This window comes from Salmo salar, chromosome ssa17 (assembly GCF_905237065.1).
Source record: "Salmo salar chromosome ssa17, Ssal_v3.1, whole genome shotgun sequence".
NCBI lineage: Eukaryota > Metazoa > Chordata > Actinopteri > Salmoniformes > Salmonidae > Salmo > Salmo salar.
The window spans coordinates 47,222,428-47,246,673 of record NC_059458.1 but is presented as its reverse complement, the minus strand read 5'-3'; the positions used below and the strand labels follow the sequence as shown (position 1 = coordinate 47,246,673).

Below are 24,246 nucleotides of genomic sequence, written 5' to 3'. Positions count from 1 at the left end.
GGGATAATAGATACAGGTCTGTTCTCTCTACTGCCCCCTCTGGGGATAATAGATACAGGTCTGTTCTCTCTACTGCCCCCTCTGGGGATAATAGATACAGGTCTGTTCTCTCTACTGCCCTCTCTGCGGATAATAGATACAGGCCTACTGTGTTCATAATGTGGTTTATCATTCCCACTGTCTGGTCTCTCTACTGCCCCCTCTGGGGATAATAGATACAGGTCTGTTCTCTACTTCCCCCTCTGGGGATAATAGATACAGGCCTGTTCTCTATACTGCCCCCTCTGGGGATAATAGATACAGGTCTACTGTGTTCATAATGTGGCTTTATCATTCCCACTGTCTGTTCTCTATACTGCCCTCTCTGGGGATAAAAGATACATGTCTACTGCATTCATAATGTGGCTTTATCATTCCCACTGTCTGTTCTCTCTACTGCCCCCTCTGGGGATAATAGATACAGGTCTACTGTGTTCATAATGTGGCTTTATCATTCCCACTGTCTGTTCTCTATACTGCCCTCTCTGGGGATAAAAGATACATGTCTACTGCATTCATAATGTGGCTTTATCATTCCCACTGTCTGTTCTCTCTACTGTCCTCTCTGGGGATAATAGATTCAGGTCTGTTCTCTCTACTGCCCTCTCTGAGGATAATAGATACAGGTCTGTTCTCTCTACTGCCCTCTCTGGGGATAATAGATACAGGTCTGTTCTCTCTACTGCCCTCTCTGGTGATAATAGATACAGGTCTGTTCTCTCTACTGCCCCCTCTGGGGATAATAGATACAGGTCTGTTCTCTCTACTGCCCCCTCTGGGGATAATAGATACAGGTCTGTTCTCTCTACTGCCCCCTCTGGGGATAATAGATACAGGTCTGTTCTCTCTACTGCCCTCTCTGGGGATAATAGATACAGGCCTACTGTGTTCATAATGTGGTTTATCATTCCCACTGTCTGGTCTCTCTACTGCCCCCTCTGGGGATAATAGATACAGATCTGTTCTCTACTTCCCCCTCTGGGGATAATAGATACAGGTCTGTTCTCTATACTGCCCCCTCTGGGGATAATAGATACAGGTCACTGTGTTCATAATATGGCTTTATCATTCCCACTGTCTGTTCTCTATACTACCCTCTCTGGGGATAAAAGATACAGGTCTACTGCGTTCATAATGTGGCTTTATCATTCCCACTGTCTGTTCTCTCTACTGCCCTCTCTGGGGATAATAGATACAGGTCTACTGCGTTCATAATGTGGCTTTATCATTCCCACTGTCTGTTCTCTCTACTGCCCTCTCTGGGGATAATAGATACAGGTCTACTGCGTTCATAATGTGGCTTTATCATTCCCACTGTCTGGTCTCTCTACTGTCCTCTCTGGGGATAATAGATTCAGGTCTGTTCTCTCTACTGCCCTCTCTGGGGATAATAGATACAGGTCTGTTCTCTCTACTGCCCTCTCTGGGGATAATAGATATAGGTCTGTTCTCTCTACTGCCCCCTCTGGGGATAATAGATACAGGTCTGTTCTCTCTACTGCCCCCTCTGGGGATAATATATACAGGCCTGTTCTCTCTACTGCCCCCTCTGGGGATAATAGATACAGGTCTGTTCTCTATACTGCCCTCTCTGGGGATAATAGATACAGGTCTACTGCATTCATAATGTGGCTTTATCATTCCCACTGTCTGTTCTCACTACTGTCCTCCCTGGGGATAATAGATACAGGTCTGTTCTCTCTACTGCCCCCTCTGGGGATAATAGATACAGATCTGTTCTCTCTACTGCCCCCTCTGGGGATAATAGATACAGGTCTGGTCTCTATACTGCCCTCTCTGGGGATAATAGATAAAGGTCTGTTCTATCTACTGCCCCCTCTGGGGATAATAGATACAGGTCTGTTCTCTATACTGCCCTCTCTGGGGATAATAGATACAGGTCTACTGTGTTCATAATGTGGTTTATCATTCCCACTGTCTGTTCTCTCTACTGCCCTCTCTGGGGATAATAGATACAGGGCTGTTCTCTCTACTGCCCTCTCTGGGGATAATAGATACAGGTCTGTTCTCTATACTGCCCCCTCTGGGGATAATAGATACAGGTCTATTCTCTCTACTGCCCCCTCTGGGGATAATAGATACAGGTCTGTTCTCTCTACTGCCCTCTCTGGGAATAATAGATACATGTCTACTGTGTTCATAATGTGGCTTTATCATTCCCACTGTCTGTTCTCTCTACTGCCCTCTCTGGGGATAATAGATACAGGTCTGGTCTCTCTACTGCCCCCTCTGGGGATAATAGATACAGGTCTGTTCTCTACTGCCCTCTCTGGGGATAATAGATACAGGCCTACTGTGTTCATAATGTGGTTTATCATTCCCACTGTCTGGTCTCTCTACTGCCCCCTCTGGGGATAATAGATACAGATCTGTTCTCTACTTCCCCCTCTGGGGATAATAGATACAGGCCTGTTCTCTATACTGCCCCCTCTGGGGATAATAGATACAGGTCACTGTGTTCATAATATGGCTTTATCATTTCCACTGTCTGTTCTCTATACTACCCTCTCTGGGGATAAAAGATACAGGTCTACTGCGTTCATAATGTGGCTTTATCATTCCCACTGTCTGTTCTCTCTACTGCCCTCTCTGGGGATAATAGATACAGGTCTACTGCGTTCATAATGTGGCTTTATCATTCCCACTGTCTGGTCTCTCTACTGTCCTCTCTGGGGATAATAGATTCAGGTCTGTTCTCTCTACTGCCCTCTCTGGGGATAATAGATACAGGTCTGTTCTCTCTACTGCCCTCTCTGGGGATAATAGATATAGGTCTGTTCTCTCTACTGCCCCCTCTGGGGATAATAGATGCAGGTTTGTTCTCTCTACTGCCCCCTCTGGGGATAATAGATACAGGTCTGTTCTCTCTACTGCCCTTTCTGGGATAATAGATACAGGTCTGTTCTCTCTACTGTCCTCTCTGGGGATAATAGATACAGGTCTACTGTGTTCATAATGTGGCTTTATCATTCCCACTGTCTGTTCTCTATACTGCCCTCTCTGGGGATAATAGATACAGGTCTGTTCTCTCTACTGCCCTCTCTGGGGATAATAGATACAGGTCTGTTCTCTCTACTGCCCTCTCTGGGGATAATAGATATAGGTCTGGTCTCTCTACTGCCCTCTCTGGGGATAATAGATACAGGTCTGTTCTCTCTACTGCTCCCTCTGGGGATAATATATACAGGTCTGTTCTCTCTACTGCCCCCTCTGGGGATAATAGATACAGGTCTGTTCTCTCTACTGCCCTCTCTGGGATAATAGATACAGGTCTGTTCTCTCTACTGCCCTCTCTGGGGATAATAGATACAGGTCTGTTCTCTCTACTGCCCCCTCTGGGGATAATAGATACAGATCTGTTCTCTCTACTGCCCCCTCTGGGGATAATAGATACAGCTCTGTTCTCTCTACTGCACCCTCTGGGGATAATAGATACAGCTCTGTTCTCTCTACTGCCCTCTCTGGGGATAATAGATACAGGCCTACTGTGTTCATAATGTGGTTTATCATTCCCACTGTCTGGTCTCTCTACTGCCCTCTCTGGGGATATTAGATACAGGTCTGTTCTCTCTACTGCCCTCTCTGGGGATAATAGATACAGGTCAGTTCTCTATACTGCCCCCTCTGGGGATAATAGATACAGGTCTGTTCTCTCTACTGCCCTCTCTGGGGATAATAGATACAGGTCTGTTCTCTATACTGCCCTCTCTGGGGATAATAGATACAGGTCTGTTCTCTCTACTGCCCTCTCTGGGGATAATAGATACAGGTCTGTTCTCTATACTGCCCTCTCTGGGGATAATAGATACAGGTCTACTGCGTTCATAATGTGGCTTTATCATTCCCACTGTCTGTTCTCACTACTGTCCTCCCTGGGGATAATAGATACAGGTCTGTTCTCTCTACTGCCCCCTCTGGGGATAATAGATACAGATCTGTTCTATCTACTGCCCCCTCTGGGGATAATAGATACAGGTCTGTTCTCTATACTGCCCTCTCTGGGGATAATAGATACAGGTCTACTGTGTTCATAATGTGGCTTTATCATTCCCACTGTCTGTTCTCTCTACTGCCCTCTCTGGGGATAATAGATACAGGTCTGGTCTCTCTACTGCCCCCTCTGGGGATAATAGATACAGGTCTGTTCTCTACTGCCCTCTCTGGGGATAATAGATACAGGCCTACTGTGTTCATAATGTGGTTTATCATTCCCACTGTCTGGTCTCTCTACTGCCCCCTCTGGGGATAATAGATACAGATCTGTTCTCTACTTCCCCCTCTGGGGATAATAGATACAGGCCTGTTCTCTATACTGCCCCCTCTGGGGATAATAGATACAGGTCACTGTGTTCATAATATGGCTTTATCATTTCCACTGTCTGTTCTCTATACTACCCTCTCTGGGGATAAAAGATACAGGTCTACTGCGTTCATAATGTGGCTTTATCATTCCCACTGTCTGTTCTCTCTACTGCCCTCTCTGGGGATAATAGATACAGGTCTACTGCGTTCATAATGTGGCTTTATCATTCCCACTGTCTGGTCTCTCTACTGTCCTCTCTGGGGATAATAGATTCAGGTCTGTTCTCTCTACTGCCCTCTCTGGGGATAATAGATACAGGTCTGTTCTCTCTACTGCCCTCTCTGGGGATAATAGATATAGGTCTGTTCTCTCTACTGCCCCCTCTGGGGATAATAGATGCAGGTTTGTTCTCTCTACTGCCCCCTCTGGGGATAATAGATACAGGTCTGTTCTCTCTACTGCCCTTTCTGGGATAATAGATACAGGTCTGTTCTCTCTACTGTCCTCTCTGGGGATAATAGATACAGGTCTACTGTGTTCATAATGTGGCTTTATCATTCCCACTGTCTGTTCTCTATACTGCCCTCTCTGGGGATAATAGATACAGGTCTGTTCTCTCTACTGCCCTCTCTGGGGATAATAGATACAGGTCTGTTCTCTCTACTGCCCTCTCTGGGGATAATAGATATAGGTCTGGTCTCTCTACTGCCCTCTCTGGGGATAATAGATACAGGTCTGTTCTCTCTACTGCTCCCTCTGGGGATAATATATACAGGTCTGTTCTCTCTACTGCCCCCTCTGGGGATAATAGATACAGGTCTGTTCTCTCTACTGCCCTCTCTGGGATAATAGATACAGGTCTGTTCTCTCTACTGCCCTCTCTGGGGATAATAGATACAGGTCTGTTCTCTCTACTGCCCCCTCTGGGGATAATAGATACAGATCTGTTCTCTCTACTGCCCCCTCTGGGGATAATAGATACAGGTCTGTTCTCTCTACTGCACCCTCTGGGGATAATAGATACAGCTCTGTTCTCTCTACTGCCCTCTCTGGGGATAATAGATACAGGCCTACTGTGTTCATAATGTGGTTTATCATTCCCACTGTCTGGTCTCTCTACTGCCCTCTCTGGGGATATTAGATACAGGTCTGTTCTCTCTACTGCCCTCTCTGGGGATAATAGATACAGGTCAGTTCTCTATACTGCCCCCTCTGGGGATAATAGATACAGGTCTGTTCTCTCTACTGCCCTCTCTGGGGATAATAGATACAGGTCTGTTCTCTATACTGCCCTCTCTGGGGATAATAGATACAGGTCTGTTCTCTCTACTGCCCTCTCTGGGGATAATAGATACAGGTCTGTTCTCTATACTGCCCTCTCTGGGGATAATAGATACAGGTCTACTGCGTTCATAATGTGGCTTTATCATTCCCACTGTCTGTTCTCACTACTGTCCTCCCTGGGGATAATAGATACAGGTCTGTTCTCTCTACTGCCCCCTCTGGGGATAATAGATACAGATCTGTTCTATCTACTGCCCCCTCTGGGGATAATAGATACAGGTCTGTTCTCTATACTGCCCTCTCTGGGGATAATAGATAAAGGGCTGTTCTCTCTACTGCCCTCTCTGGGGATAATAGATACAGGTCTTTTCTCTATACTGCCCCCTCTGGGGATAATAGATACAGGTCTATTCTCTCTACTGCCCCCTCTGGGGATAATAGATACAGGTCTGTTCTCTCTACTGCCCTCTCTGGGAATAATAGATACATGTCTACTGTGTTCATAATGTGGCTTTATCATTCCCACTGTCTGTTCTCTCTACTGCCCTCTCTGGGGATAATAGATACAGGTCTGGTCTCTCTACTGCCCCCTCTGGGGATAATAGATACAGGTCTGTTCTCTACTGCCCCCTCTGGGGATAATAGATACAGGTATGTTCTCTCTACTGCCCCCTCTGGGGATAATAGATACAGGCCTGTTCTCTCTACTGCCCCCTCTGGGGATAATAGATACAGGTCTGTTCTCTACTGCCCCCTCTGGGGATAATAGATACAGGTCTGTTCTATATACTGCCCCCTCTGGGGATAATAGATACAGGTCTGTTCTCTACTGCCCTCTCTGGGGATAATAGATACAGGTCTGTTCTCTCTACTGCCCTCTCTGGGGATAATAGATACAGGTCTGTTCTCTCTACTGCCCCCTCTGGGGATAATATATACAGGCCTGTTCTCTCTACTGCCCCCTCTGGGGATAATAGATACAGGTCTGTTCTCTCTACTGCCCTCTCTGGGGATAATAGATACAGGCCTACTGTGTTCATAATGTGGTTTATCATTCCCACTGTCTGGTCTCTCTACTGCCCCCTCTGGGGATAATAGATACAGGTCTGTGTTCATAATGTGGTTTATCATTCCCCCTGTCTGTTCTCTCTACTGCCCCCTCTGGGGATAATAGATACAGGTCTGTTCTCTATACTGTCCCCTCTGGGGATAATAGATACAGGTCTGTTCTCTACTGCCCTCTCTGGGGATAATAGATACAGGTCTGTTCTCTCTACTGCCCTCTCTGGGGATAATAGATACAGGTCTGTTCTCTCTACTGCCCCCTCTGGGGATAATATATACAGGCCTGTTCTCTCTACTGCCCCCTCCGGGGATAATAGATACAGGTCTGTTCTCTCTACTGCCCTCTCTGGGGATAATAGATACAGGCCTACTGTGTTCATAATGTGGTTTATCATTCCCACTGTCTGGTCTCTCTACTGCCCCCTCTGGGGATAATAGATACAGGTCTGTGTTCATAATGTGGTTTATCATTCCCCCTGTCTGTTCTCTCTACTGCCCTCTGTGGGGATAATAGATACAGGTCTGTTCTCTCTACTGCCCTCTCTGGGGATAATAGATACAGGTCTACTGTGTTCATAATGTGGTTTATTATTCCCACTGTCGTTGTTAATCAGCATGTCTGTCAATATCCATGATATACCAGTGTTGAAACTGGAACTACCCTGTCACCAGGTTTTCAGATTAAAGATGGTTGTATTTTCCTGCTGCAGTTTTTATTAGGGTTGTATTCTTGAAGATGCCTGTTTTACTCCTACATGATGTGCCCTGCAAACATCCCATATTTCTGCTGCACTTGCTTGAGGTTGGGGTTCGTGTCCTTCGGGACGTTTTAAAACGTAATGGTCGTCCTCCAGCTGGTTTGACCTGTGATGTCGAGACGTCTCCACAGCGACAGGACGGACACGTTGCATATCCTGTTTCTGAGTCACTTCACTTGGTTGGTGCTGCTAACATTATCTAGCTGGATACTCTGACCGCTGGGTACTCTGACTGCTGGATACTCTGACTGCCGGACAACATCACTTCTTCACGGCTTCATTCAATGGTAAAGCCTCAACGATGTGACGATACGAGACGTGTTGCGTTTATACAGGCGACGTCGTATCCGCAGACAGATCTGGACCAGCTGCCGTTACATTGTAGGGAATTAGCAGGTTATACTGATCAGCTGTTCATCCTGGAAAACATTTGGCAGCCAGCTGGAACAGGAACTAGCAGCGGTGAGAAGAAAACAGGTTTGTGGTGAGAGAACTGCATTGAACTGGCTTGACTTGAGCAGCTACAGGTAGTTAGCTCGCCATAAAGGAGCAGTAGCAGCCAGCTACCTGATAATGGTTAACCTGTTGACGACATTCTGCTTTCTTATTGCAGGGACACCGGGATACATACAGGAAGTATACAGACCATGATAACATATGCCAGGGGCTACAACACATGACAGGTTATATGAAGACCTTAGAAGATACACATGTACTGATTTGAACAGCTTTCTTATTGCAGGGACACCGGGATACATACAGGAAGTATACAGACCATGATAACATATGCCAGGGGCTACAACACATGCCAGGTTATACGAAGACCTTAGAAGATACACACGTATTGATTTGAACAGCTTTCTTAATGGAATAATGTGGAATGGTTTTAATGTACTGCTCGAACTCCTTGTAGAAAACACAATAGAGGTTTTTATTCGTGAATTTACATCACATGTCGAGATACATTTTCAATACTCAAAAGTTTTATGGTACGTATTGTTTTTTTGTTTTTACACTTACTGATCATTTCAAAATAATATTTCAATTCTATCTTAAACAATGTGAAAAGGGTTTTGTTCCCCCCTGTCCACTTCATTTTATGGATAAAGATTCTTCCATACAATTAAACAAATGAACAATGAAAGTTACATCGGGGTCGATATCATTTGGATCAAAATAAAACATCAGTCTTTCAAATGAACATTAAATAGTATTTTATTTATTTCATAACATCTTCTAACTCAATCCAAAATCGTCTGACATAAGAACAGTCCCAAAATAAATGTTCAAGAGTCTCTGGGTCACAACCACAAAATGCACATTTGTTATCAATAGCTATTCTGTGTATAATAAAGGTCTTTACAGGGCAGATTCTATGGATGAGTTTGTATGATACTTCTTTCAGCTTATTAGATAGACAATATTCACCAGACAACAACGAGACTTTGTTCCAGTTAACTTGTCCTCGGGCTGCATTCCAGTATATTCTAGCAGAGGCAATAGTAACATCTTGACATAGTTTTCATATATATATATGTTATTACATTTATAGTTTATAAAATGTAAATTCCTTCTAGCTGAATTGAGGCTACAGAAATCCTCAACAGTTGCACTTGGAGTATTGTTATGTTCTCCTAAGAGAAGAATAGCACCTTTAGGGACGGCTCTAACAACCATCAGATACTCAGGAGTGAATGTAACATGGTGTGTTCTCATGAATTCTGCATAATCATATAGTTATTATTCAATCATTATTATTCGATAATCATATAGTTATTATTATTATTCAATAATTATTATTCGATAATCATATAGTTATTATTATTCAATCATTATTATTCGATAATCATATAGTTGTCTATCATTATTCAATAATTATTATTCGATAATCATATAGTTGTCCATCATTATTCAATAATTGTTTAACCCAGATAATGCTGTTGCCAAACCAGTTCTTGAAAAACAAAGACTTGTGTTTGTATTTTATGCCTTTATTTTTCCAGATTGTATGTCTGTGGGGGAAAATTGTGTTTGTACATGAGGTTCCAAGTACTTGTTTATGAAAGTTAGCAGTTTAACAGGGATTTTAACCACATCAAAGTTGCATTTGAGTAATAATTGTAGACCACCAATCTGTTGGAATATTAAATTAGGGATGAAATTCCAATCCTTATTTCTTAAATAGTTTTGTATCCATTTAATCTAAAATATTATATTAGAGGTTTTAAAATCCAGAGCATTCAACCCTCCCTCACTTTGGGTGCTACATATTACCGCTTTTCTTAAATAATGAGATTTATTCCTCCATATGAAGTTAAATAATTTAGTATCAACCATTTTAGTTACTGACAGAGGAACATCCAAGGCAAGGGAGGTATAAACTAATCTGGACAGACCTTCAAATTTTGACAATAGTACACGTCCAGATAAAGAAAGATCTCTTAATAACCAGGAGTTAAAATCTCTTTCCAATTTTCTCTACAACAGGAGAGACATTTAAGTTGGCCCTTTCTTTCTGATCTTTGTTAACTTTAATACCAAAATATGTGATCCTATCTTTTACAGGGATATTACATACTGAGTTTAAGTCACATGTTTTCAACGCAAAAAATGTACATTTCCTAATATTCAGAGATAAACCAGATGCATGTGAAAAGGTAGGCCTGACCACCGACAACAATGAGACAGCCCATAGGGAAGAGGCCAGAGACCTGGCAGTGTGTTGACAGGACAACAACCTCTCCCTCAATGTGAGAAAGACAAAGGAGCTGATCGTGGACTACAGGGAAAAGGAGGGCCGAACAGGCCCCCATTAACATCAACGGGGCTGTAGTGGAGCGGGTTGAGAGTTTCAAGTTACTTGGTGTCCATATCACCAACAAACTATCATGGTCCAAACACACCAAGACAGTCGTGAAGAGGGCACGACGACACCTTTTCCCCCTCAGGAGACTGAAAAGATTTGGCATGGGTCTCCACACCATCGAGAGCACCCTGACCGGTTGCCTCACCGCCTGGTATGGCAACTGCTCAGCATCTGACCGTGAGGCGCTACAAAGGGTAGTGCGTATGGCCCAGTACATCACTGTGGCCAAGCTTCCTGACACCCAGGACCTCTATACCAGGCAGTGTCAGAGGAAGGCCCAAAAAAGACCCCAGTCACCCAAGTCACAGACTGTTCTCTCTGCTACCACACTGCGAGCGGTACCGAAGCGCCAAGTCTAGGTCCATAAGGCTCCTTAACAGCTTCTACCCCCAAACCATAAGACTGCTGAAGTCATAGACTGTTCTCTCTGCTACCACACTGCAAGCGGTACCGGAGCGCCAAGTCTAGGTCCATAAGGCTTCTAAACAGCTTCTACCCCCAAGCCATAAGACTGCTGGAGTCATAGACTGTTCTCTTTGCTACCACACTGCAAGCGGTACCGGAGCGCCAAGTCTAGGTCCATAAGGCTCCTTAACCGGTTTAGGATAGGGGGTCGTATTTTCACGGCCGGATAAAAAACGTACCCGATTTAATCTGGTTATTACTCCTGCCCAGAAACTAGAATATGCATATAATTGTTTGATTTGGATAGAAAACACCCTAAAGTTTCTAAAACTGTTTGAATGGTGTCTGTGAGTATAACAGAACTCATATGGCAGGCCAAAACCTGAGAAGATTCTAAACAAGAAGTGCCCTCTCTGACCATTTCTTTGAACGAAAACAACGTCGCCCGGTCGGAATATTATCGCTATTTTACGAGAAGAATCGCATAAAAATTGATTTTAAACAGCGTTTGACATGCTTCGAAGTACGGTAATGGAATATTTAGAATTTTTTTGTCACGATACGCGTCCGCGCATCACCCTTCGTTACCCTTCGGATAGTGTCTTGAACGCACGAACAAAACGCAGCTATTTGGATATAACTATGGATTATTTGGAACCAAAACAACATTGGGTGTAAAGTAGAAGTCCTGGGAGTGCATTCTGACGAAGAACAGCAAAGGTAATCCAATTTTTCTTATAGTAAATCTGAGTTTGGTGAGTACCAAACTTGGTGGGTGTCATAATAGCTAGCCATGATGGCCGGGCTATCTACTCAGAATATTGCAAAATGTGCTTTCGCCGAAAAGCTATTTTAAAATCGGACACCGCGATTGCATAAAGGAGTTCTGTATCTATAATTCTTAAAATAATTTATGTTTTTTGTGAACGTTTATCGTGAGTAATTTAGTAAATTCACCGGAAGTTTCGGTGGGTATGCTAGTTCTGAACGTCACATGCTAATGTAAAAGGCTGGTTTTTGATATAAATATGAACTTGATTGAACAAAACATGCATGTATTGTATAACATAATGTCCTAGGAGTGTCATCTGATGAAGATCATCAAAGGTTAGTGCTGCATTTAGCTGTGGTTTTGGTTTTTGTGACATTATATGCTAGCTTGAAAAATGGGTGTGTGATTATTTCTGGCTGGGTACTCTCCTGACATAATCTAATGTTTTGCTTTCGTTGTAAAGCCTTTTTGAAATCAGACAATGTGCTTAGATAAAGGAGAGTCTTGTCTTTAAAATGGTGTAAAATAGTCATATGTTTGAAAAATTGAAGTTTTGGGATTTTCGAGGAGTTTGTAATTCGCGCCACGCCCTATCATTGGATATTGGAGCGGTGTTCCGCTAGCGGAACGTCTAGATGTAAGAGGTTTTAACAGCTTCTACCTCCAAGTCAGACTGTTCTCTCTGCTACCACACTGCAAGCGGTACCGAAGCGCCAAGTCTAGGTCCATAAGGCTCCTTAACAGCTTCTACCTCCAAGCCATAAGACTGCTGGAGTCATAGACTGTTCTCTTTGCTACCACACGGCAAGCGGTACCGGAGCGCCAAGTCTAGGTCCATAAGGCTCCTTAACAGCTTCTACCTCCAAGCCATAAGACTGCTGAACATCTAATCAAATGGCCACCAAGACTATTTACATTGCCCCCCCCCAACACTCACACTGCTGCTACTCGCTGTTTATTATCTATGCATAGTCACTTTACCCCACCTACATGTACAAAAAACCTTGACTAACCTGTACCCCTGCACTTTGACTCAGTACCGGTACCCCTTGTTTATAGCCTCCACATTGACTCTGTACTGGTACCCCCTGTTTATAGCCTCCACATTGACTCTGTACCGGTACCCCCTGTTTATAGCCTCATTACTAATCTGTACCCCCGCACATTGACTCGGTACCGATACCCCTTGTTTATAGCCTCCACATTGACTCGGTACCGGTACCCCCTGTATATAGCCTCCACATTGACTCTGTATCGGTACCCCCTGTAAATAGCCTCCACATTGACTCTGTACCGGTAGCCCCTGTTTATAGCCTCCACATTGACTCTGTACCGGTAACCCCTGTTTATAGCCTCCACATTGACTCTGTACCGGTATCCCCTGTATATAGCCTCCACATTGACTGTACCGGTACCCCCTGTTTAGAGCCTCCACATTGACTCTGTACTGGTACCCCCTGTTTATAGCCTCCACATTGACTCTGTACCGGTACCCCCTGTTTATAGCCTCCACATTGATTCTGTACCGGTACCCCCTGTATATAGCCTCCACATTGACTCTGTACTGGTACCCCCCTCTTTATAGCCTCCACATTGACTCTGTACCGGTACCCCCTGTATATAGCCTCCACATTGACTCTGTACCGGTACCCCCTGTTTATAGCCTCCACATTGACTCTGTACCGGTACCCCCTGTTTATAGCCTCCACATTGACTTAGTACCGGTACCCCCTGTTTATTGCCTCGTTGTTGTTATTTTATTGTGTTACTTTTTATTTTATTTTTTACTTTAGTTTATTTAGTCAATATTTTCTATTTCTTGAACTGCATTGTTGGTAAAAGGCTTGTCAGTCAGTATTTCACTGTAAGGTCTACTACACCTGTTGTATTCGGCGCATGTGACAAATAACATTTGATTTGATGACCTTCCCTTTAAATGCACCTCTTAACTGCTAGACCTGCAGACAGGTTGTTGCCATATGATAACTAGATGTCGTTACCCCATAGATTCTTCCAAAAATATCAGAAGAACATGTATGAGTCTCTTATAGAAAGTAAATGTCTGCATTAAACCATTTGCAGTGCAGGAAAATAGCCTTATGTTTGACTAAATCACCAATACCCCTGATATTATTATAATTTTAAAATAATAAAATTCAGTTTTCCCTGCCTTTCGAGCTGCAGCCACCATCGGCCACAGTTTCTCCCGTGTCACTTTGTCCGCAGAGGTCAGATCCTTCGTCAACCTCAATTTTAGCTTGATGTGGAACTGACAGTTCTTCGCCTCCAGAGAAGATCCCGTGTAGATCTGTTGGCGAACCGGATGATAGTTGTCTTCGGACTCTGGTCTTGATCGTTGAGTCAAACGATGAATGATGTCCACATTTTCCTGAAGTTTGGCTTTTGATTCGAGAATAACAGCTCCACAGATGTCAACAACTCTGCATTTTATGTCCTCACCCTCCTGCCCTGGAATTCCATGGAGCCTCAGGTTCTACCTGTGCTGGTATCTCTCTGCCTCATTCACCTTTTGCCTCAGGTTCTACCTGCGCTGGTATCTCTCCGCCTCATTCACCTTTTGCCTCAGGTTCTACCTGCGCTGGTATCTCTCCGCCTCATTCACCTTTTGCCTCAGGTTCTACCTGCGCTGGGATCTCTCCGCCTCATTCACCTTTTGCCTCAGGTTCTACCTGCGCTGGTATCTCTCCGTCTCATTCACCTTTTGCCTCAGGGTCTACCTGCGCTGGGATCTCTCCGCCTCATTCACCTTTTGCCTCAGGTTCTACCTGCGCTGGTGTCTCTCCGCCTCATTCACCTTTTGCCTCAGGTTCTACCTGCGCTGGTATCTCTCCGCCTCATTCACCTTTTGCCTCAGGTTCCACCTGCGCTGGTATCTCTCCGCCTCATTCACCTTTTGCCTCAGGTTCTACCTGCGCTGGTATCTCTCCGCCTCATTCACCTTTTGCCTCAGGTTCCACCTGCGCTGGTATCTCTCCGCCTTATTCACCTTTTGCCTCAGGTTCCACCTGCGCTGGTATCTCTCCGCCTCATTCACCTTTTGCCTCAGGTTCCACCTGCGCTGGTATCTCTCCGCCTCATTCACCTTTTGCCTCAGGTTCTACCTGCGCTGGTATCTCTCCGCCTCATTCACCTTTTGCCTCAGGTTCCACCTGCGCTGGTATCTCTCCGCCTTATTCACCTTTTGCCTCAGGTTCCACCTGCGCTGGTATCTCTCCGCCTCATTCACCTTTTGCCTCAGGTTCCACCTGCGCTGCTATCTCTCCGCCTCATTCACCTTTTGCCTCAGGTTCTACCTGCGCTGGTGTCTCTCCGCCTCATTCACCTTTTGCTTCAGGTTCTACCTGCGCTGGTATCTCTCCGCCTCATTCACCTTTTGCCTCAGGTTCTACCTGTGCTGGTATCTCTCCGCCTCATTCACCTTTTGCCTCAGGTTCTACCTGTGCTTGTGTCTCTCCGCCTCATTCACCTTTTGCCTCAGGTTCTACCTGTGCTGGTATCTCTCCGCCTCATTCACCTTTTGCCTCAGGTTCCACCTGCGCTGGTATCTCTCCGCCTCATTCACCTTTTGCCTCAGGTTCCACCTGCGCTGGTATCTCTCCGCCTCATTCACCTTTTGCTCGAGTTCAGCCACCTTCTTTTCATTTTCCTGGCAGATAACTTCCACCTTCTTCATGTCACTTTTGAGGATTTTCACTTCTCCAGAGATAAAGTCAACAGATTTTTTTTATGGCCTCAATTTTGGGGTTGCAGGTAGCCTAGTGGTTAGAGCATTGGGCCAGTAACCAGCAGGTAGCTTTGTGGTTGGAGCGTTGGGCCAGTAACCAAAAGGTTGCTAGATCGAATCCCCGAGCTGACAAGGTAAAGATCTGTCGTTCTGCCCCTGAACAAGGCAGTTAACCCACTGTTCCTAGGCCATCATTGTAAATAAGAATTTGTTCTTAGCTGACTTGCCTAGTTAAATAAAGGTAAAATGTAAAAAAAAAAAACATTTTTCATGGTATTCCTCCTAACCATGTCCTCCTAACCATCTGCCCTTTCATCTATCTTTGCTGTCAAAAGCATCACAGTGTTGTTTTGCATCTCAAGAAGTGGCATACCCTCTTGCCCTCATCTTTTTCCCCTGGGGCTTGACTGGAGTGTCGGGGCCGTAAGGTTACGGCCTGAGCCGGGGACTGGATGGGCGCAGGTTGACAGCATTGTTGTCCGTGCTCTTCAAATTTTCATCACCCACAACAGTATATGAAGAGAACTACCCAAGACCATACCATCTGTTAATTGTCCATCTGATGATTTCTCCATTGATTTTCCTTTGGTTCTGGTCGTGGAAGTTTCCATGTAGACAATATAGCTGATCTGGCTATCTAGTGTTGTCGCTAACTTAAGAGTTTTAGAGGTGAATAACTTGCAGAAAGTAATCAATTACTTTGGTAAACAAACTAAATAATATTCATAGAGGGTTTTATGACCTTAGAAATGACCAAATGGTGATATTTGGGTGAGGAAATCAAATAATTCCTTCAGCAACCAAAAAAACGTATCTGCACTGACCGCCATCTTGCACGCTCCCCGTAATGGACAGTCATTTCACCTGTTTATTTTAACACCACGGCCACAGCAGGTAACCTGTCAATAAGCGAGTGCACACTCCCTTTTGTCTTTAGGCTGCATGTCTACTGAAGAAGTTCTGCACCACAACCACCTCAACAGTGACCTCTCGTATCTCGCCAACTCGCTACAGGCTTTCATACAGTTTTAACTATGAAGAAATTCTGCACCACAACCTCCTCAACAGTGACCTCTCGTATCTCGCCAACTCGCTACAGGCTTTCTTACAGTATTAACTACGGGGATTAAACAATACCCATCTGACATCACAATGTTCTCGCTCTCCTCTATTTCAGGCTGTGTGTTGATGTAACAGAACAACCGCAACAGAACAGAGCTGAAGATTAGATGGACGGGTATGAAGCAGCTAATCATTACTTAAAGTCACTGTCTTTAAAAGTGTTAAATCAATGAAAGAAGATGCCTGAGATGTAATCTAGGGGAAACCCTGTCCACCCCCTATAGGTTTGCAGGTGACATACTGAGCGGCGGCCGGGCGTTGCTAGGCGAGGACGGCTCGGTCATGGCCCGCATGCAGAAGAAGTTTTGGAAGACGAAGCAAGTTCTGATCAAGGCCACGGGGAAGAAGGAGGATGAGTACGTGGTGGCTTCTGACGCCGACCTCGACGCCAAGCTGGAGGTAGGACCCTGACCTTTAACCCCTAACCCTAACGTGGTGGCTTCTGATGCCGACCTCGACGCCAAGCTGGAGGTAGGACCCTGACCTTTAACCCCTAACCATAACGTGGTGGCTTCTGATGCCGACCTCGACGCCAAGCTGGAGGTAGGACCCTGACCTTTAACCCCTAACCATAACGTTGTGGCTTCTGATGCCGATCTCGACGCCAAGCTGGAGGTAGGACCCTGACCTTTAACCCCTAACCCTAACGTGGTGGCTTCTGATGCCGACCTCGACGCCAAGCTGGAGGTAGGACCCTGACCTTTAACCCCTAACCCTAACGTGGTGGCTTCACCCACTGTTACTCAGATAGAGTGAGAGTCTGATGCGTCCAATTCTCTCTCTGTGTTACTAACTGTGAACCACGCGTTCTGTTTCCTGTCCAGTTCTCTCTCTGTGTTACTGTGAACCACGCGTTCTGTTTCCTGTTCAGTTCTCTCTCTGTGTTACTGTGAACCACGCGTTCTGTTTCCTGTTCAGTTCTCTCTCTGTGTTACTGTGAACCACGCGTTCTGTTTCCTGTCCAGTTCTCTCTCAGTGTTACTAACTGTGAACCACGCATTCTGTTTCCTGTCCAGTTCTCTCTCTGTGTTACTAACTGTGAACCACGCGTTCTTTTCCTGTCCAGTTCTCTCTGTGTTACTGTGAACCACGCATTCTGTTTCCTGTCCAGTTCTCTCTCTGTGTTACTAACTGTGAACCACGCGTTCTGTTTCCTGTCCAGTTCTCTCTCTGTGTTACTGTGAACCATGTGTTCTGTTTCCTGTCCAGTTCTCTCTCTGTGTTACTAACTGTGAACCACGCGTTCTGTTTCCTGTCCAGTTCTCTCTCTGTGTTACTGTGAACCACGCGTTCTGTTTCCTGTCCAGTTCTCTCTGTGTTACTAACTGTGAACCACGCGTTCTGTTTCCTGTCCAGTTCTCTCTCTGTGTTACTAACTGTGAACCACGCGTTCTGTTTCCTGTCCAGTTCTCTCTCTGTGTTACAGTGAACCACGCGTTCTGTTTCCTGTCCAGTTTTCTCTCTGTGTTACTGTGAACCACGCGTTCTGTTTCCTGTCCAGTTCTCTCTGTGTTTCTGTGAACCACGCGTTCTGTTTCCTGTCCAGTTCTCTCTCTGTGTTACGGTGAACCACCCGTTCTGTTGCCTGTCCAGTTCTCTCTCTGTGTTACTGTGAACCACGCGTTCTGTTTCCTGTCCAGTTCTCTCTCTGTGTTACTAACTGTGAACCACGCGCTCTGTTTCCTGTCCAGTTCTCGCTCTGTTTTACTGTGAACCACGCGTTCTGTTTCCTGTCCAGTTCTCTCTCTGTGTTACTAACTGTGAACCACGCGTTCTGTTTCCTGTCCAGTTCTCTCTCTGTGTTACTGTGAACCACGCGTTCTGTTTCCTGTCCAGTTCTCTCTCTGTGTTACTGTGAACCACGCGTTCTGTTTCCTGTCCAGTTCTCTCTCTGTGTGTTATTGTGAACCACGCATTCTGTTTCCTGTCCAGTTCTCTCTCTGTGTTACTATCTGTGAACCACGCGTTCTGTTTCCTGTCCAGTTCTCTCTCTGTGTTACTGTGAACCACGCGTTGTGTTTCCTGTCCAGTTCTCTCTCTGTGTTACTAACTGTGAACCACGCGTTCTGTTTCCTGTCCAGTTCTCTCTCTGTGTTACTGTGAACCACGCGTTCTGTTTCCTGTCCACTTCTCTCTGTGTTACTAACTGTGAACCACGCATTCTGTTTCCTGTCCAGTTCTCTCTCTGTGTTACTAACTGTGAACCACGCGTTCTGTTTCCTGTCCAGTTCTCTCTCTGTGTTACTAAATGTGAACCACGCGTTCTGTTTCCTGTCCAGTTCTCTCTCTGTGTTACTGTGAACCACGCGTTCTGTTTCCTGTCAAGTTCTCTCTCTGTGTTACTGTGAACCACGCGTTCTGTTTCCTGTCCAGTTCTCTCTGTGTTACTGTGAACCACGCGTTCTGTTTCCTGTCCAGTTCTCTCTCTGTGTTACTGTGAACCTCGCGCTCTGTTTCCTGTCCAGTTCTCTCTCTGTGATACTAACTGTGAACCACGCGTTCTGTTTCCTGTCCAGTTCTCTCTGTGTGTTACTGTGAACCACGCATTCTGTTTCCTGTCCAGTTCTCTCTCTGTGTTACTAACTGTGAACCACGCGTTCTGTTTCCTGTCCAGTTCTCTCTCTGTGTTACTAACTGTGAACCACGCGTTCTGTTTCCTGTCCAGTTCTCTCTCTGTGTTACTGTGAACCACGCGTTCTGTTTCCTGTCCAGTTCTCTCTCTGTGTTACTAACTGTGAACCACACGTTCTGTTTCCTGTCCAGTTCTCTCTCTGTGTTACTAACTGTGAACCACGCGTTCTGTTTCCTGTCTAGTTCTCTCTCTGTGTTCCGGTGAACCACGCGTTCTGTTTCCTGTCCAGTTCTCTCTGTGTTACTGTGAACCACGTGTTCTGTTTCCTGTCCAGTTCTCTCTCTGTGTTACTGTGAACCACGCGTTCTGTTTCCTGTCCAGTTCTCTCTCTGTGTTACTGTGAACCACGCGTTGTGTTTCCTGTCCAGTTCTCTCTCTGTGTTACTAACTGTGAACCACGCGTTCTGTTTCCTGTCCAGTTCTCTCTCTGTGTTACTGTGAACCACGCGTTCTGTTTCCTGTCCAGTTCTCTCTCTGTGTTACTGTGAACCACGCGTTCTGTTTCCTGTCCAGTTTCTCTCTGTGTTACTAACTGTGAACCACGCGTTCTGTTTCCTGTCCAGTTCTCTCTCTGTGTTCCTAACTGTGAACCACGCGTTCTGTTTCCTGTCCAGTTCTCTCTCTGTGTTACTGTGAACCACGCGTTCTGTTTCCTGTCCAGTTCTCTCTCTGTGTTACTGTGAACCACGCGTTCTGTTTCCTGTCCAGTTCTCTCTCTGTGTTACTGTGAACCACGCGTTCTGTTTCCTGTCCAGTTCTCTCTCTGTGTTACTGTGAACCACGCGTTCTGTTTCCTGTCCAGTTCTCTCTCTGTGTTACTGTGAACCACGCGTTCTGTTTCCTGTCCAGTTCTCTCTGTGTTACTAACTGTGAACCACGCGTTCTGTTTCCTGTCCAGTTTTCTCTCTCTGTGTTACTGTGAACCACGCGTTCTGTTTCCTGTCCAGTTCTCTCTCTGTGTTTACTGTGAACCACGCGTTCTGTTTCCTGTCCAGTTCTCTCTCTGTGTTACTGTGAACCACGCGTTCTGTTTCCTGTCCAGTTCTCTCTCTGTGTTACTGTGAACCACGCGTTCTGTTTCCTGTCCAGTTCTCTCTCTGTGTTACTAACTGTGAACCACGCGTTCTGTTTCCTGTCCAGTTCTCTCTCTGTGTTAACTGTGAACCACGCGTTCTGTTTCCTGTCCAGTTCTCTCTCTGTGTTACTAACTGTGAACCACGCGTTCTGTTTCCTGTCCAGTTCTCTCTCTGTGTTACTGTGAACCACGCGTTCTGTTTCCTGTCCAGTTCTCTCTCTGTGTTACAACTGTGAACCACGCGTTCTGTTTCCTGTCCAGTTCTCTCTCTGTGTTACTAACTGTGAACCACGCGTTCTGTTTCCTGTCCAGTTCTCTCTCTGTGTTACTGTGAACCACGCGTTCTGTTTCCTGTCCAGTTCTCTCTCTGTGTTACTAACTGTGAACCACGCGTTCTGTTTCCTGTCCAGTTCTCTCTCTGTGTTACACTGTGAACCACGCGTTCTGTTTCCTGTCCAGTTCTCTCTCTGTGTTACACTGTGAACCACGCGTTCTGTTTCCTGTCCAGTTCTCTCTCTGTGTTACTGTGAACCACGCGTTCTGTTTCCTGTCCAGTTCTCTCTCTGTGTTACTAACTGTGAACCACGCGTTCTGTTTCCTGTCCAGTTCTCTCTCTGTGTTACTGTGAACCACGCGTTCTGTTTCCTGTCCAGTTCTCTCTCTGTGTTACTAACTGTGAACCACGCGTTCTGTTTCCTGTCCAGTTCTCTCTCTGTGTTACTAACTGTGAACCACGCGTTCTGTTTCCTGTCCAGTTCTCTCTCTGTGTTACTGTGAACCACGCGTTCTGTTTCCTGTCCAGTTCTCTCTCTGTGTTACTACTGTGAACCACGCGTTCTGTTTCCTGTCCAGTTCTCTCTCTGTGTTACTGTGAACCACGCGTTCTGTTTCCTGTCCAGTTCTCTCTGTGTGCTTACTGTGAACCACGCGTTCTGTTTCCTGTCCAGTTCTCTCTCTGTGTTACTGTGAACCACGCGTTCTGTTTCCTGTCCAGTTCTCTCTCTGTGTTATAACTGTGAACCACGCGTTCTGTTTCCTGTCCAGTTCTCTCTCTGTGTTACTGTGAACCACGCGTTCTGTTTCCTGTCCAGTTCTCTCTCTGTGTTACTGTGAACCACGCGTTCTGTTTCCTGTCCAGTTCTCTCTCTGTGTTACTGTGAACCTCGCGTTCTGTTTCCTGTCCAGTTCTCTCTCTGTGTTACTGTGAACCACGCGTTCTGTTTCCTGTCCAGTTCTCTCTGTGTTACTGTGAACCACGTGTTCTGTTTCCTGTCCAGTTCTCTCTCTGTGTTACTGTGAACCACGCGTTCTGTTTCCTGTCCAGTTCACTCTCTGTGTTAGTGTGAACCTCGCGTTCTGTTTCCTGTCCAGTTCTCTCTCTGTGTTACTAACTGTGAACCACGCGTTCTGTTTCCTGTCCAGTTCTCTCTCTGTGTTACTGTGAACCACGCGTTCTGTTTCCTGTCCAGTTCTCTCTCTGTGTCTACTGTGAACCACGCGTTCTGTTTCCTGTCCAGTTCTCTCTCTGTGTTACTGTGAACCTCGCGTTCTGTTTCCTGTCCAGTTCTCTCTCTGTGTTACTAACTGTGAACCTCGCGTTCTGTTTCCTGTCCAGTTCTCTCTCTGTGTTACTGTGAACCACGCGTTCTGTTTCCTGTCCAGTTCTCTCTCTGTGTTACTGTGAACCACGCGTTCTGTTTCCTGTCCAGTTCTCTCTCTGTGTTACTGTGAACCACGCGTTCTGTTTCCTGTCCAGTTCTCTCTCTGTGTTACACTGTGAACCACGCGTTCTGTTTCCTGTCCAGTTCTCTCTCTGTGTTACTGTGAACCACGCGTTCTGTTTCCTGTCCAGTTCTCTCTCTGTGTTACTGTGAACCACGCGTTCTGTTTCCTGTCCAGTTCTCTCTCTGTGTTACTAACTGTGAACCACGCGTTCTGTTTCCTGTCCAGTTCTCTCTCTGTGTTACTGTGAACCACGCGTTCTGTTTCCTGTCCAGTTCTCTCTCTGTGTTACTAACTGTGAACCACGCGTTCTGTTTCCTGTCCAGTTCTCTCTCTGTGTTACTGTGAACCACGCGTTCTGTTTCCTGTCCAGTTCTCTCTCTGTGTTACTGTGAACCACGCGTTCTGTTTCCTGTCCAGTTCTCTCTCTGTGTTACTGTGAACCACGCGTTCTGTTTCCTGTCCAGTTCTCTCTCTGTGTTACTGTGAACCACGCGTTCTGTTTCCTGTCCAGTTCACTCTCTGTGTTACTGTGAACCTCGCGTTTCTGTTTCCTGTCCAGTTCTCTCTGTGTTACTAACTGTGAACCACGCGTTCTGTTTCCTGTCCAGTTTTCTCTCTCTGTGTTACTGTGAACCACGCGTTCTGTTTCCTGTCCAGTTCTCTCTCTGTGTTACTAACTGTGAACCACGCGTTCTGTTTCCTGTCCAGTTCTCTCTCTGTGTTACTGTGAACCACGCGTTCTGTTTCCTGTCCAGTTCTCTCTCTGTGTTACTGTGAACCACGCGTTCTGTTTCCTGTCCAGTTCTCTCTCTGTGTTACTGTGAACCACGCGTTCGTTTTCTTGTCCAGTTCTCTCTCTGTGTTACTGTGAACCACGCGTTCTGTTTCCTGTCCAGTTCACTCTCTGTGTTACTGTGAACCACGCGGTTCTGTTTCCTGTCCAGTTCACTCTCTGTGTTACTGTGAACCACGCGTTCTGTTTCCTGTCCAGTTCTCTCTCTGTGTTACTAACTGTGAACCTCGCGTTCTGTTTCCTGTCCAGTTCTCTCTCTGTGTTACTAACTGTGAACCACGCGTTCTGTTTCCTGTCCAGTTCTCTCTCTGTGTTACTGTGAACCACGCGTTCTGTTTCCTGTCCAGTTCTCTCTGTGTTACTTACTGTGAACCACGCGTTCTGTTTCCTGTCCAGTTCTCTCTCTGTGTTACTGTGAACCACGCGTTCTGTTTCCTGTCCAGTTCTCTCTCTGTGTTTAACTGTGAACCACGCGTTCTGTTTCCTGTCCAGTTCTCTCTCTGTGTTACTGTGAACCACGCGTTCTGTTTCCTGTCCAGTTCTCTCTCTGTGTTACTGTGAACCACGCGTTCTGTTTCCTGTCCAGTTCTCTCTCTGTGTTACTGTGAACCACGCGTTCTGTTTCCTGTCCAGTTCTCTCTCTGTGTTACTGTGAACCACGCGTTCTGTTTCCTGTCCAGTTCTCTCTCTGTGTTTACTGTGAACCACGCGTTCTGTTTCCTGTCCAGTTCTCTCTCTGTGTTACTGTGAACCACGCGTTCTGTTTCCTGTCCAGTTCTCTCTCTGTGTTACTGTGAACCACGCGTTCTGTTTCCTGTCCAGTTCTCTCTCTGTGTTACTGTGAACCACGCGTTCTGTTTCCTGTCCAGTTCTCTCTCTGTGTTACTGTGAACCACGCGTTCTGTTTCCTGTCCAGTTCTCTCTCTGTGTTAACTGTGAACCACGCGTTCTGTTTCCTGTCCAGTTCTCTCTCTGTGTTACTGTGAACCACGCGTTCTGTTTCCTGTCCAGTTCTCTCTCTGTGTTACTAACTGTGAACCACGCGTTCTGTTTCCTGTCCAGTTCTCTCTCTGTGTTACTGTGAACCACGCGTTCTGTTTCCTGTCCAGTTCTCTCTCTGTGTTACACTGTGAACCACGCGTTCTGTTTCCTGTCCAGTTCTCTCTCTGTGTTACTGTGAACCACGCGTTCTGTTTCCTGTCCAGTTCTCTCTCTGTGTTACACTGTGAACCACGCGTTCTGTTTCCTGTCCAGTTCTCTCTCTGTGTTACTGTGAACCACGCGTTCTGTTTCCTGTCCAGTTCTCTCTCTGTGTTAACTGTGAACCACGCGTTCTGTTTCCTGTCCAGTTCTCTCTCTGTGTTACTGTGAACCACGCGTTCTGTTTCCTGTCCAGTTCTCTCTCTGTGTTACTGTGAACCACGCGTTCTGTTTCCTGTCCAGTTCTCTCTCTGTGTTACTGTGAACCACGCGTTCTGTTTCCTGTCCAGTTCTCTCTCTGTGTTACTGTGAACCACCGTTCTGTTTCCTGTCCAGTTCTCTCTGTGTTACTGTGAACCACGTGTTCTGTTTCCTGTCCAGTTCTCTCTCTGTGTTACTGTGAACCACGCGTTCTGTTTCCTGTCCAGTTCTCTCTCTGTG

General features: G+C 45.9%; 1 protein-coding gene across 3 annotated transcripts in view; it reads left to right on the top strand.

Moving 5' to 3' along the window:
* Positions 1–7,040: 7,040 nt before the first annotated feature.
* Positions 7,041–24,246, top strand: part of ical1 (islet cell autoantigen 1-like) — a 308,200-nt gene continuing 290,994 nt past the window's right edge. For 2 of the 3 annotated variants that reach the window (XM_045699659.1, XM_045699657.1), the window contains exons 1-3: positions 7,041–7,947; positions 16,436–16,495; positions 16,605–16,779. In XM_045699659.1, coding sequence (XP_045555615.1) covers positions 16,488–16,495; positions 16,605–16,779 — 183 coding nt within the window. In that variant the 5' untranslated portion in view covers positions 7,041–7,947; positions 16,436–16,487. The remainder of the gene's footprint in view (positions 7,948–16,435; positions 16,496–16,604; positions 16,780–24,246) is intronic. The other variant, XM_045699658.1, reaches the window with a different exon arrangement.